Source organism: Chaetura pelagica, unplaced genomic scaffold (genome assembly GCF_000747805.2).
Source record: "Chaetura pelagica isolate M959 unplaced genomic scaffold, ChaPel_1.0 scaffold398, whole genome shotgun sequence".
NCBI lineage: Eukaryota > Metazoa > Chordata > Aves > Apodiformes > Apodidae > Chaetura > Chaetura pelagica.
Genome location: NW_009954305.1, coordinates 331,447 through 346,525, shown reverse-complemented (window position 1 = coordinate 346,525; position 15,079 = coordinate 331,447). Strand labels below are relative to the sequence as shown.

Below are 15,079 nucleotides of genomic sequence, written 5' to 3'. Positions count from 1 at the left end.
CCTAAAAAAATGAAATACAGTTATTACATGTAGATGATATTATATAGATGAAGTTTCCTTTTTCTTTTCCTGATTCTGCCTCCTAATTAAACACATTACAAAAAGCTGAAACAGATGTTAGCCTGTCTAGCAGTCACTATTAGTAGATGTTACTACATAGTGATATTCATTCCGAGCACCGAAGTGGGATAGAAGTTTTCAAAAGAAGTTCATGCCTTTTTCTTCATGAAAGGCAGAAAGACACATACACATGAATACAGTGTTAGGCTCCAGTTGAGGTTTCTTCATGAAAAATTCAAAGTCCTTATCTCAATGATCCTTAATTTTATGTGAAAAAATTCATGGACACATCCAAGAAGAATTAGAAATGAAGTCTGTAGGACTCCTGCTATTCATGTCATGATAAATTAAATGCAGATTTACTAGGTGAGTGTGATTGACAGCAGCTTACTCATGTCTGTTAGAAAGTAAATCAACCTGTAAGCAATTTCTTTCTTTGTTCTTTAACAGTTCTTCCTCGCAAGTTATCTATTTCATTAGGTTTGGTTTGTTGTTTTTTTTTAAGACAAAAGCAAGTCAAACGTGGAAGGCAATTGCAGCTAGATGCGCATTGCACATGGACTGTAGCACTTTAACTCAATGTATTCCTCAAAAAAAATGAGGACTACACCATGCAAATGTGAAAAGAAAAATACATGACAATGTCTCTGTAAATTAGAAGCTAAGAATTAAGAAATACACTCAAACACCTGGAGCATAATCCAGTACAAATGAGTAGCAAAACTAAGAGTATTTATTTAATCTCCTTGTGGTAGCATCTATTTTATCTAGGGGCTGGAATAATAATAAAGCTGCATAATGTCAGGTCTTATTTTGTTTGAATTTGGAGTAAAAGCTTGACATTTCAGAACAATCTTGTTAACTAATGTAGCCACTGTTCAAGTGCTAAATTTTATATTTTACAAAGGATGTTTTAGGGAAAAATTTGTAATAAAAAAATTATTTGCATAATACATGTCTCAGTGTACAGCTGAGTAATTTTATTTATGATAAAGTGGGAAATCCATCTTTTAGATAATGTTGCAGAATAGCTCAGACTTGTCCCTTAGGTGTAGGCCTTATGTCTTCATTAAATCACATTTTCAAAGAGCTGCATGGATCGCATTATATTCTCATCCTGTAAAAAAGAACAAAAACCCAAGTATCATACACCATTACAAATGTAATTTGAAAATATCTGTAGTAAAATTGGGTAGAACTTAGTATATTTTTGTTAACAACATTATTTTTTAACTTTTTTTGAGAAATTCTTAACAGAAAAATGCTGTCATGGATCTATGCTTAAACAGATTACTTTGCATATTAGTTAAACCAAAATTCTGTTCCAAATGCAGTAGTAAGTCTACAGGATTTCAGAGATTATAGGTTTATATCCAGCATAACAAAATACATATAAACAAAAAATAAAGATATAACTGTTGTAGCTGAAGTATGAATCCATACATGAAATTGCTAATCTTGTGTATCATACACAGGAGACTTTTTGCAATTTTAGGGAATCCTACTGCATAGCTGGGGATGATTCTAAAATAAAATAGATTTAAGTGTGCACCTTTGCATGAACCACTGAGTCAGTCAGTTCCACAAATATCACAACACTTGACTCCCTAGCTCAGATTTTCTGTGTGTCCACACTGAAAGATGTTGGCTGCTTTTCAACACTACTTCTACTTACTGATTGTTTTGCATTAGGTAGGTAAGAAAACCTTCAACTTTCAGATTCACAGAATGTCAGGGGTTGGAAGGGACCTCTGGAGATCATCTAGTTCAGCCCCCCAGAGGAGGACCACCTAGGGCAGGTCACACAGGAACATGTCCATAATGCTTATTGATGCATCACTCTGTGCTCCACTTTTTGTCAGGAAATATCTCTCAGCACAGCACTCATGAAAAAATAAGGGTTTTTTTGTAACATTTAATTTTCAGTGTATAGAAGAAAGAGTTCACTTGTAGAAGCCAATACTTGGCAAAACTTCTGGATCAACAGTTGGTTGCACAATACAATACAAGAGTATTTTATATGCTCATTTAGCATTTGCTGGTCTCCACTGTAAGAAAGCACAAGAAAGACGGACCTGTTGGAGAAGATAGTGATAGGACAAGGGGTAATGGTTTTAAACTGTGAGAGGGGAGATTTAAGTTAGATATTAGGAAGAAATTCTTCACTCTAAGGGTGGTGAGGAACTGGAATGGGTTGCTCAGGGAGGTTGCTGATGCCCCATCCCTGGAGGTTTTTAAGGCCAGGTTGGATGAGATTTTGAGAAACCTGTTCTAGTGGTGGGGTTCCCTGCACACGGCAGGGGGGTTGGAACTTGATGATCTTTAAGGCCCCTTCTAAACTTAATGACTCTATGATTCTATGATTCTTAATATTTTAGGAAGTTTCATGAAAAAGGTGCATTAAAAAAACATTTCTTAAAAAGGTTCTCTCACAGTGTTCTCTGCCACTGACAGGTATGTAGGCCTCCTGTGTATTAATAACAAAAGTTCCATATTGATTCCCAGTTAAAGTATTCACTGTTCAGTCTAGTGAGTGATTTTCTGTGTCCAAAATGACAAATCTAAGTAATTTCCTTGATCTATGTTATGAAACACGCATAGGGGGGTTTTAATCTTTGATTCCCTCTATCATTTCAAGTGATGTTGCTGTAATAAGTGGTCTACAACTATTTTCTGCTGATAAACTAACTTATAAAAACAATTACACTGTCATTTCAAAGAAATAGGCTATGTAGATAAATGCTTTAAAAGTTTGTATAGGAAATATACTGTATTAAATTACTGGAAATGAAAATAAACTTTTTCCCATTGCATTGTTTTGAAACATAAGTATACTATTAAGATCACTGATTAAGGTTCAAGTTTAACTAGAATAATTTGTAATTTGAGTATTTTTTAATACACATTGGCAACTAAGCTCAGCAAATGTACAAAACAAACACATTTAAATTTAAAGCACTGATAGTTGCCACCAATTTTATAATATCATCACTAATGGAACTAGTAGTCTTCTAAAATAAGATCCATTTTTCTGAAGTTTGCTATTTCTATAGAGAAAACTTCCAGTGCCCCTCCTTTAGTCAGTCAAATGGGAAGACACTTCACAAGAAAATACAAACTTGTCATAATATTTGGAAGATGGTGACTTTTAGTAGCTCTTTTTTGTTGTTCTTCTTTTTTTGAAGTAGGAAAAAAAAGGCAGATGGTCGCTGTAGAATTATGGATGCCTTTATCTTATTTTCACATGCACCAGATGCAGCTCTGGCTGCCATAATTATCAGTGGGGCTTTCCATTCCAGGGTCTGAGCTTGTCATTTGTTAGGGAAACTGGCAGAGGTTTTGAGCAGATGTGCCCTAACCTTGATACCAAAGGAAGGTTTGTAGATGAGGAAGCCACCATAGCTGTGAAAACCTAGGGAGCAGCAGGTGTGCTGTGTCCCTGTCCTGAATGTCCTGATAAGCAAAAATAGTAGAACTAGCAGCAGTATAAAGGGTGATTAATCCAAGGGTGATTAAAGGTGTGGAGTGGTTTTCCTGGGAGGAATAACTGAATAAATGAGTACTTTACAGCTTGGAAAAAAGAGACTGAATGAAAGGCAGTGTTTATCCATAACACCAGAACATATGGAAAACAAAAATATTGCATGATGTGACTCATTGCGTACTGAGGAAAGAAAGGAACCTGAACCTTAATTTTTTTTAGATCAGTGTCATACCTAATGGGATATTAAAAAAAAGGTTTCCTACAGCTGTGTTTTAAAAGGAAGCAGGTACGATTGTCCTTTGTGAAAAATGTAATTCTGAAAAGGCTGAAGCCGCAAAGATTCCTGAATCAAGTTTCTTGAAGGACTTGGGTTGAATTCTAACTCCAAATCTCATGTCTGAAAAGAAATCTTGAAATAGACATGGATTACATACTCTGTAGCTCAGAGGTCTTAATAGAACAGATCTTAATAGGTAGAGAGACTAAGAGTTTAGACAGCAAGATACTTTTTGAATCAAGAAACATTGACACTTTTCAAGTTAAAAGCAAGTGAAGGTGAGGTAGTGGCACAATAAGAACACTGTCTCTGTTACGTAGCAGTTTAGAGGGCATCTCCCTCATGTGTCTTCTGAATATTCAGAAGTAAATAAGAAATCTTCTAGCTGATGTGAGAAACTGTGAATCACATTGGAAAGGGAGAGAGCAAGTCCTTATTGATGGTACCAATTTTCTTCATAAATTAATCATTTGGCTCATCACTGCAATTGCTGTCATATCCAAAGTAATCTGTCATTTAACTTCCAGACCTCTGCACACCTCAGCTGGGAAATTCATCTCATCTCTGTTTCTGATAATCACTCAGCTATAGCAGAGCAAATGCCTTTAATTCGTATTGAACAAGATGGACAAGCTAGAAGAATGATCAATGCAATAGATCACTGCCACACATAAGACACTACCAATGCCCATTCCTAAGGATACACAGAACAGCCACAGTTCGAAGAGGTCTTGTCTGCCTTCCATCCCCCCAAAACAGCAGATTAAAATCAAACAAAGAATCACTTACTAGGTAGCTTTGCTCATGAGAGCAACTCCAAGGAATAACTACAGATGCATATAAAAACAGACAAGTTCTAGAGCATCTTTGCTATTTGCTGTTCAGCCTTTCTTGTTCCACAAGATTAAAAATCTATCACTCACTTAACTGCATTCATTTTTCTAGTCTTGTTTTATCCTGTCTCTTGTCTACTGCTCCCTTCTTCATATAGTAGATAAGAATCAATATACACAGGCTATATTAGTGGTCTGTGTCATATTAATTAGAGTTAGCCTGGACGAGGTACCAGTAAAGCACCACTATACTTTTTTATATTTCTCACAGTAACAAATAATGTTGGCTTATTTGGCACATCAATTTGAATAATGTAATCAATCTTATCACTAGGCCTAATGTGACACTTCACAATACATAACAATCTCATGCCAAAGACTTATCATTATGTTGTAATTTTTGTTTCCTTTTTGTGTGTTTTTTAACTGACAAATTAATAGTAGTTCCTTAACTTTCTGAAAATGCAACTTACCTCTCCTCATATTGTCTTCTAGTCTGAGAGCAAGCCAGTTTCTGAAGGGCAGAGGAGTGAAAGCAAGCTGTAACTTCTGCTGCAAAAATTTATTTTCATTCGTAGCTCTAGAGGCAAGGAGCTACTTTCAGCAGTTGAAGGAAATTAACAGCCACTTGGGTAGTTTAAACACTTGCAACTGATAATCACAATCAGTTCTCACTCTCTTGCCTTGAGAAAACTTGTCTGCTATTAACTCCTGCCATCCAAACCTTGGCAAGATCCTTGCACTTTCCATTTCTAAGGCCTCTAGCAGATCATGACTTGCTGTTTGAGTAACACTCCTCTAGATGACAGATTTTTCAAGATATATTATTGCTGTGACTATATGCCAATTATAGCAGGAATGTGTTCTGTAGCATAGGCTGAACATAGAAATAAATATTTAACTGAATGTGAAGAAACTTTTTGCTACCAAGCATAAGCAAAACACTGTTAAAGAGAGAAGGGAGGCAGACACATTTGTCTTATAAGCAATCATATATCCCTCATATACAACATTTCTTCTACATGTTCAGACCACAAATTTGTTTAGTGTTTCTGTGTAATGGTGTATACACGTACTCTACCTTGGGAAAATCCTGTCTCTGGTATTAAGATTACCATCACTGTCACTCCAGAGACCTGTGTAGCACTATGGTAACACTAGCCAACAGCTTGAAGTTCAGTACTTATCACTGCATACTTACTTTCTGGCAGCTCTCTATGAATTCCTCTATGGTAACTACTCCATCTTTGTTTTTGTCCATTTTCTGTTCAGAAAGAATAAGAATGCATGTTTATCCTACTGAAATTCTGTGTAAACCAAATTATTTTTATTATTCATTTCAGTTATATGTCAGCATAGGAACAAACAGGCCAAAATGTTCTAAAGATATAGTGATATACTAGAATAAGCTTAAGGAGCTTAGTGTTGAAAAAGCAAGCTGCAATGAGTGATCTGAGGAACTTGGGATGGAACCACAGAAGAGAAAGAATTACAAAATTGGTAGGATATGCAAAACTGTTACAACAATGAAAACCTTTCTATACTTGCTAACAGATCAGTGTTTTTGGCTCATGTTACACGACCCACCTGGAAAAATGTTTCCACATGTTGTCTAGGTGCATCCTCCTTGAGAACAGGATAGGTGCATTTCCCCATCATGTCATATATTGCTTTCATGATATCAAGCATTTCCTGAAGAGAAAAAAATATGTCCCATGTAATATAAGGTGCATTGTAGACACTGATTTAACTTAGACCAGATAAATTATTTTTAGGATTTACATTTTAAAATAAAAAAATTAAGATTGTGCCTGTTATTGTACAGCTGAAAAGCTTCAAGAAGGAACTACTATGCTCCTACAAATTCTAGCATAAACTTGTTAAATAGATACATATGTATGATTTTGATTTTAAATTACTTAGAATATACGCAAGTTCACGGATTGCAGGAAGAATCTCCTGAGGTCTTGTGAATAAAACTAAACAGGAAAAGCAGTTCTGTAACAGAAAATTAATGGCCAAAGCACCTCAGCTTCTTACTACTGATTTTTCCCTAGAGAAAACAAAAGCACCCATGCCCACACCCGTACATATGCAGAGAGTTCTCCTTTTATACCAAAAGCTTTGAATTTTGGTAATAGAGTGATTTGTAAAAACAGAATAATTATGAAAACAAGTCATCTGTCAGTATGCTGAGGAATTATTCTATAGGACACCCTTTTATAATAATATGAAGTGTTTTTCTACAAGTGTAAAATTACAAGTGTAACATATTTACATAAAGACCTAGTTTTGAAAAAAACCCATAATTTTTATGAAAGCACTCATTTGGTTCCCCTGTAATTTGTGTTGAATTCTTGCAGAATAAAAAATGGAGGAATCTTTTAATATACATTTTCTTTCAAGTAAAATTTTTTTAGAGAAACAGGTTCATAAAAGGAGTAGCAATTATGGCCCACATACTTAATCCTTTTTTGTCCAAATATCCTACCAAATGACTTGATCCTAGTGTCTAAATGGACTAAATGTGCAAATACATAGGCATAAGTTGAATCAAAAAATATCTGTACCTGATGAATTCTGACCTTTTACAATCGCTGTGAAGCTTTTCCCATTTCTATTTTTGTCTTTAAAATTAGAAAATTACTTTATTGTTAGCATCTCTAGTTTTGTAATATATGTTGATTTGTTAATGCTTCTGATTTGACAATGAAGCCATCCTTCTTTGAAAGCAGAATTTACATATACAACCTTTAGTTTCAGTGATTAGCGTAAAAAGTAACCTTACCTCTTTAGTTATATATCCATCCTTATTTATATCATACAAATTGAAAGCCCAATTCAGTTTCTCCTGTACTGTCCCTCGGAGTAAAATTGAGAGACCCATCACAAAATCCTAAATGGATGAAAGGTCTTGGTCAGTTTGGAATTGAGCCATTTTTTACAAACATTGAGAAAACTAGAATAATGCATTGTTCAGAAGCACAGAAGTCTGGAAAGGTATGTTCTTCCTATATTTTTTTTGCTCCACAGTAAGTGTTAAGGATTTATATTTTTTTATATAATTAACAATCTAGGCAGTCTTTGCACACTCCTAATTAATGAGTAATTTTCTATAAAATAAGCCATAACTTTCTGTTAGTGGATTTATCCTCTGAAATGCCTCACATAAGCAGTTCTACTTGAACTTAGTACCAGGGAAAAGGAATCTCCATGGTTTAATGGTTAAAAAAAAAAAAAAAAAAAAAAAAAAGCAGCTTAAGTGGGAGTTGGATTAATCTAAGCACAGGAGAAAAAAATTTGTGAGAGCTGCCTACTAAGGAACATTTAATTATTGCTAAATTGATACCTTGTTGGAAGTGGAATATGTGGTTCTCAGAACTCTTAGGTCAATCTGCTGCAGTCAACATTTGAACCTCCATGTATGCTACAGTACACCTCAACACTTAAACCTTTTATTGTAAATATGATAGGGAATAACTTTTACTATGTCTCCATCTATCACCTTAATGCTTTTGGGACCCATCAACACTCTATTGCTGTAAAATATTCCACAAAAATAAATCAGAAGTCTTCAAGATTCTTTATAGGTAATATTTAGTTACATGTTTTTGTTTTATAGTTCATACTCTTTTGACAGCACAAACCTCATTTACATTTAATGACCACCGTCCAAATCGAAGAAGATATCATCTGGGATGTGTCATCATCTGTCTTCTATATTTCTGAGCATGTTAACTTTGTTTAAACAATAGCTTCTTTTTTCCTAACTCTGCTCCAGTTTTCTCTATTTGTTAAGCTTGTAAACTCAAAAATCTACAAAATTGTCTCCATAAGATTAAGCAGAATATGGCAAGAGATTATATTTTAATGTGCATTTCTACGTCATTGGAAAAGACATACAGGGAGTCTTATAGTAATGTTAAAATAGAAACAATAAAAGCTGAAAAAATTCTTATTAGCAACCATTAAAGTTTATGCATTTGCTTGAAACAAGAACAATAGAAAGGACTCCACTGAGGTGAGACCTAAATTACAAAGGCCTGATGTACCACACAGTCTAAGTCTACCACATATACTGAAGTATACACAGATATCCTGGCCTCAGATGGTCTAGCAGGCACAGACATCCCTTTTGACAACTGCAATCTTTTTAACAATTCAAGTGGCATGCTCTGGGCTTTCTTAGTCTGTCATAAGTTTCTGTCTTATTGGTATATGTGCCCTTTGGGGCAAATGGGTACATGAATCTTTAAAGAGTTTTGCTCAACTTGTCTTGTCGACATCTCAGTGACTAATTGAGGGTCACAGGGTTAAATCTCCAAACAGCTCTTTAGCACTGTACTGTTAAGTATTGAAATGTTCAAGAAAATCTGAACAGATCTGATCACATTACAGCATTAGCAATTAACCTTTTTAATTCAGTACCATGTCTTAAAATCTTTTCTGCACTATTCACATTCTTAACGTAGCTTTTCCTGAAGTCCCTTGCAAAGACCCCCCAATAACTTTACTTTCTTAGAGTATTATATATAAGAACTCCGAATTTATTTGAAATTGGGCACCAGCAACATTTTTGCATTTATTCTATCTAAAGAGTTTATCTTTTTCCTTTCCTGATTATTTAGCCTTCTTCCTTTCTCTGTAGAGCCTGTGGTGAGCTGGGATTAATTTTTTTTTTTTTTTTTCCAGCAGTGAGTAATTATCTCTTATCAAGGTTGTTGATCACTTTCTGATTGCTTTATCCCTTGGTAAATTTTTGGGGAGAACTGGTTCATTAACAAATTAATTAACAAGCTTAATAGTGTGCTGTCTCAAATCCATAGGAAAGCTTAAAATTATTCCACCTGATCACATGTTCCTTTTTGTCTTGTTCAAGGCCAGAAGAAGTAGCTAGGCAGGCACCTAAATCCATTTTTGGATCCTCAGGATTTTTGAAAGGAATCAAGTTGAATGTTAATCACAGAAGATGTGAAGCCCTGGCATGCATAAAACAAAGATGACCAAGGAGGTGCTGCTGTTCAGAGGAAATACATTTCTTTGTAGTTACTTTACAGCAGCTGGTATTAAAATGCTTATGAGATCACTGCTGATCTGATCACTAAGAAAAAACAGCTTGCTTTCTACATGGTATGAACGAGGCTTTTTGTGTTGGACACAGGTAATCACACTCGGATAAATTAATGAAAGTGCTACCCTCATATTACCACCTTGGAGACAATGATTCGTTATTACTATTATTAGTGAAATACCAAAGTTATGTTTGATCTAAAGTTCTGGACTTTCCTATGGTTCTGCATAAGCATGCATGCTAATTTACTAAGCAATGCAAAATTCTCAGGTAACAATTGAGGAATAAAGCAATAAAAAAATCACCAACAACTTTGCTAAGTATTATTAATGATATTTTGAGCAACAAATACAAGTTTGGTTTTCACTAAAAACAACAAAAAGTCTTAAACTATCTCCATTGCATTTGGGTACATCTTTGTATGTTAAGGCACTGAGAATTAGTGAGATTACTGTGTGACTTTCCCCTTCATGAAGGGGTACCTGAAGGGGGACTACAGGAAAGCTGGGGAGGGATTGTTTACAAGGGTGTGTAGCAATAGGATGGGGGGACAAGTGGGGGGAATGGTCTTAAACTATAGCAAAGTAGATTTAGATTAGATATTAGGAAGAAGTTATTTACAATTAGGGTGGTGAAGCACTGGAACAGGTTGCTTAGAGATATGGTGGAGGGCCCATCCCTGGGAAACATTCAAGGTCAGGCTTCGCCAGGCTCTAAGCAACCTGATCTAATTAAAATGGTCTCTGTGCACTGGAGGGAGGGCTGGACTAGATGACCTTTAAAGGTCCTTTCCAACCCTACACACTCTATGATTCTATGAAAATCACATTTAGAATAGCCTTAAACTGCATCTAGATCTTCTTATTTGGATATTTGTGTGTGAGTCCAATGTGCTTTACCTTTGACCATCTGTGTAAAATTAATTAGCCTCAAGTTTCCTGACTGCTTTGAGGCCCACATCTTCAGTTGGATTCAGTGACAATATTCATGCAGGAAGTGGAAACCCTGCTTTCACATCTGTCGGTGTCTGACAGAAAAAAAAATAATTCAGTTCACTAAGAAACCAAGCAATCTCATCCAATGGAGGTGTGTGTTGAAGTTATTCTTAAGTCTAACACTTAACAGTTTTGGGCTTGAAATTTAAGGAATAAAGATTAAAAAGCTAGAACAAAATATTTATTTCTTTTTCCCCACAATTGCAGCTACCACTGCTTCATTAGAAAAAGCAGAGTGCAACACAAAATATTTTGTTCTTGCTTACATTTTTTTCAATACCCTTTAAGATTTTCATATCCATTTTATATACAAGAGACAGTGTGTTTTTCATCATAGGACATTTTATTAAACTGTATTTACTCCTACACTTTGATATAGAAAGTAAATTTAGATGAATTATAATTTTTAAATCACTCTCTTTTTGTCTCCCTTTTGTGCTGTTTGTTGTTGGTTTTTTTGCTTGTTTTGTTTTGCTTTGGGTTTTTTTGCTTGTTTTCCTAATGGAAATTAGAATGCTAGAGTACAGATTGCTATAGAAAAAATAAGGCACAGTTGCACCTGGGCTAAAAAAGGAACAGGAAAAAAAAAATCACAGTTGTATTTTTCATATTTCACAATACCTATTTTCACATTTTACAGCTACTTTGACATTATTTGAAAAAAAACCCCTCAACATTTTTAACAAAAGGAGGTTGCTTTTAGAATTTCTGTAATACAGTTTGTAAGTGTAATGCTGGTACAGGACACAGAAGCAAGAGTCTTGACAGCATTAGGGTTATGTAGGATTCACAATGCAAATAATATCAAAGTCTAAATTGCTCTGAGTTGATACTGAACAGAAGTAAGCTGGAAATGTCTGGTTTGGCTGTAAAAAGTCCCACCACTTCTCTTTTTTCACTGCTTTATTTTACTCAAAGGCTTTTAAAAAAAAAAAAAAATATACACAGACTTGCACTTTGAGGTATTCAAATCACTTTAAAAGAGCTTCATTTTTACTGCATTTCTTAAGGCTTTCTGTCTGAGATGCAAATGTCAACAAATTATCCAGGAAAAATACAAAAGCTTCTTTTGTTCTCATTATTCTTAATGGTAACAGCAGAAAGACTTCTGAAATATTGATGTTAAAAATGTTTTCTTGCATTGCCTCTGCTAAACTTGACTAGAAGGACTTATTGTAGAATTAACCTACGTTGAGCATATATGAATAAATCCTCTGTTCCTGCTTCTAGTTTAACGCAGAGCCCATTGGTTTCTGCAGCCCAGAAAAGGGTAGATGGGGTTCATATTTGTTTGAAATAAATGCACATTATCCTCCACACATGATCTGGTTACAGTTCCAGTTGAGCAATAGATTTCTCATCACAGTGCACCTACTTGGTGAGGGTTCTCCTTCCAAATTACACCAATAATAAAGCAAAGAAAATGCTTTCAAAGATTTCTGTCAGATTTCATAACATAAAGGAAATAATAAAACTGTGTATTTTCTTAATTCTATACCTTAGAATAATGGCTCCTTCACAGCATTTTTTAGACCCTGTTTTCATCTAAACTTTTGCAGTAACTTGCCCTTTTTATAGCATTGAAGTCATCAGCCTTTCCAGGTGATGACATCAGCCCTAGCAGAGAAAGGCAGGTTTTTGAAAACAGATAAGGCAGCTAAATGGAGGAAAAATGAATTTCAAACACTTGTGCTTTTAAATACATTCACTTTAAACCCTTTTTTTGTAGAGTGTGTGAGCAATCCCATTTTGCCTCAGTCATCCCCATAACATTAGGTGTAGTTCAGAGTCCTTCTCACCTTGCAGAGGCAGGAAGGAAGATAAGGATTATTTTATGTAACTTGCATAGAAACTGGGTTAACATTTAAATGAACAGATTTATAAAAATATTATGTAGCAGCACAGTCTGAGTTACCATTTTGGGATATGTAATTGTCAAATAGTAATAATGACTTCTGTTGATAAATTGGAAAATCTTGAACCTTGAGTAGAATAAGCAAAATTTTTCATTAGGAAAGCCATAAGATAAAGCCAACAAACTGTATTTAATTACAAGGAATGGCAAAATATTCTGTTGCGGAGAAGGAAGGAACAGTATCACTTACCTCAAAACTTACAGATCCATTGTGATCAGTGTCAAATGCATTAAACAGAAAATGTGCATAATTTGTGGAATCTGAAATTTAAAACAGAAAAAAGAATTCACAATAAGCACATCTTATTTAATTTCATTTCATTCTGTCAAACACTTCAATACCAAGATATATTTTGATACCAATATTTGATAGCAAGGCCAAATTTTCAGTTCAGTTTAAATTTCTCTGGCAGGGGAGGAGGGATAAATTATAAATGTGAATATGTGGGTAGCCACACTGTTAGGAACAGAAAATCTAAAATTCTGGTCTAGAATATCTTTATTAATTTTTGTTCCCGTTTCTGCTAATCACTGATACCTGAATGAATAGCAAGAAGTCATGTTATTGTACTCTGAAACAACCTGTGTTAATGGGAATGATACTTCATCAGTTAAATGATGGTGAGGGGGGATCTATCTCATGTGTTAAAGAAGAAAAATAAGTGCATTTATTTACTTTAAATGAGGGAAGCAGACACTATCATCCATGCACCTGTTTTTAGTCTGAAGAAAGGCCTGTTACCCAGGTTGAAGCTGAGCTTGTCAGAAAGCTTCTTCTGTGCTCACCCTCAGGTGAGATAAAAACCTGTCCAGAGAAGCACTTTCTTGAAGTTGGTTTGCTGCTTAATTCCCATGAACATTGTCTGAGGGCTAGGTACTTAAAAAACATGGAAAAATTGGCTGTGACTTAATTAAGTGGTCAATAAGATTCTGAAAGATGACCTTAACCAAGTGATCCTTTCACTAATTTGTGCACTCTTCAAACTTGTGGAGAGGTGCATATCGACTCACTTTAGAAACACAAGACAACATGAATATAAATCTGTCTAGCCTCTAAGTTTTTGTAAAAATCCATATTTCCATTACCACTGAATGCCTGCCAAGGGGCACAACCTGCTGCAGAAGTAATATAGTGGGAAGAGAGAGCTGCTCCAGAGACTGCCCTGTTGGTATGAGGTACAAGCTGCTGGGGTTATGGGAAGTCAGCTTTCCTCAGTATGTTTTCCCTCCCATGAAAATTAATGAAAACCATGAAAATTAATGTAGGCTGAGGTATTGTTTACATTTAATTGCTTTGCTCTTTCCACTTAATGTAGTTACATTTATTTTAGGTTATTTAAGATTAACCTCCCAAACTTTTAGTAAACTGAGAATTGTTATTAAATCCATATCCCCTTTTCAGAATGAAAACTTTTCATATCAGGGGAAAACTTCATCAGTGCTGAGGTGCTTTTTCATGGTTTCTTGGCACTCAACCATTTTGTTTCCTATTAATCCTGAAAACCTTTATTTGTCACATCTCAAAATACTGTTTTGAATTAAACTGATAGTTTTGGGTCACTCACTCAAAATGCTCCCTTGAGCCCAAGGAACCAAATGTATCAAAACTCAAAACTTTGTAGCTCACAGATTCAGACTTGATATTATTAAGTAAAATCTTTGGTCTTACTTCAGTGTGTTAGTTTCATGTGAAGTTTAATACTTGTAACAAGAAACAATTCTGCAGCTTTTAAACCCTGTGTCTATTAATACCTTTTCAGATAATTAAAAAAACCAAAACAATTAATCCATATATCCAGTCATCAGTTTAATTTCTTAAGCATGGTCTAGCAGATAAACTCTCACTTTAACTAAAAAATGTAAATTTTAAAATCTCAGTTTATATTTAGGATTTTAATAGTTATATTTTTTATGATCTACCAGAACTTCTGTTGTGCAATAGCATGTAAACCATCTTCAGGAGAAAAACATTTTATAGAAGTACTGTAATATGTCTTTTAAATAACTTCCTGTTCTCTTGACATTTATTTCTTGAAAACATGTGAAAAACTCCTATTTTCTGTAAATTATGGAAAACACAAAGGTTAACACAAATATTTTTTTATGGTTTGTTACCCATACATGATACAATATACTGCTCTTTTTGTATGATGGTATATGAATAAAAAAAAAAAAAAAAGCTCAAACTGCAGAATCTTTTCCTTCTAGTAAACTCTTCTGAAAAAAAGAAACCAAACAAAATCAAACCAGAGTTTTGTCCATGTTTTTTGTTCAAGCCGTTCTGGTTTGAAATTTTGCCTTCAAAACCATGGAAAGATGAGGTACACTGATCTTTTAATTAGAACTGATTAATGTGATTCCTTCCTGCCTCCCTAAATCTTGAACATGAATCATCTTAGACAAAGGCTTAACTTTTTAAATAAAATATGTGTTATTTTTGAGGA

At 34.7% G+C, this 15,079-nt stretch overlaps 1 protein-coding gene across 6 annotated transcripts in view; it reads right to left on the bottom strand.

Moving 5' to 3' along the window:
* Nucleotides 1–1,129: 1,129 nt before the first annotated feature.
* The window catches only part of KCNIP4 (Kv channel interacting protein 4), a 320,568-nt gene continuing 306,618 nt past the window's right edge, over nucleotides 1,130–15,079 (bottom strand). For all 6 annotated transcript variants that reach the window (XM_010003913.1, XM_010003912.1, XM_010003911.1 and 3 more), the window contains 5 exons: nucleotides 12,826–12,896; nucleotides 7,443–7,550; nucleotides 6,242–6,346; nucleotides 5,856–5,918; nucleotides 1,130–1,177 (listed from right to left, as the gene is read on the bottom strand). In XM_010003913.1, the coding sequence (XP_010002215.1) occupies nucleotides 1,130–1,177; nucleotides 5,856–5,918; nucleotides 6,242–6,346; nucleotides 7,443–7,550; nucleotides 12,826–12,896 (395 nt within the window). The remainder of the gene's footprint in view (nucleotides 1,178–5,855; nucleotides 5,919–6,241; nucleotides 6,347–7,442; nucleotides 7,551–12,825; nucleotides 12,897–15,079) is intronic.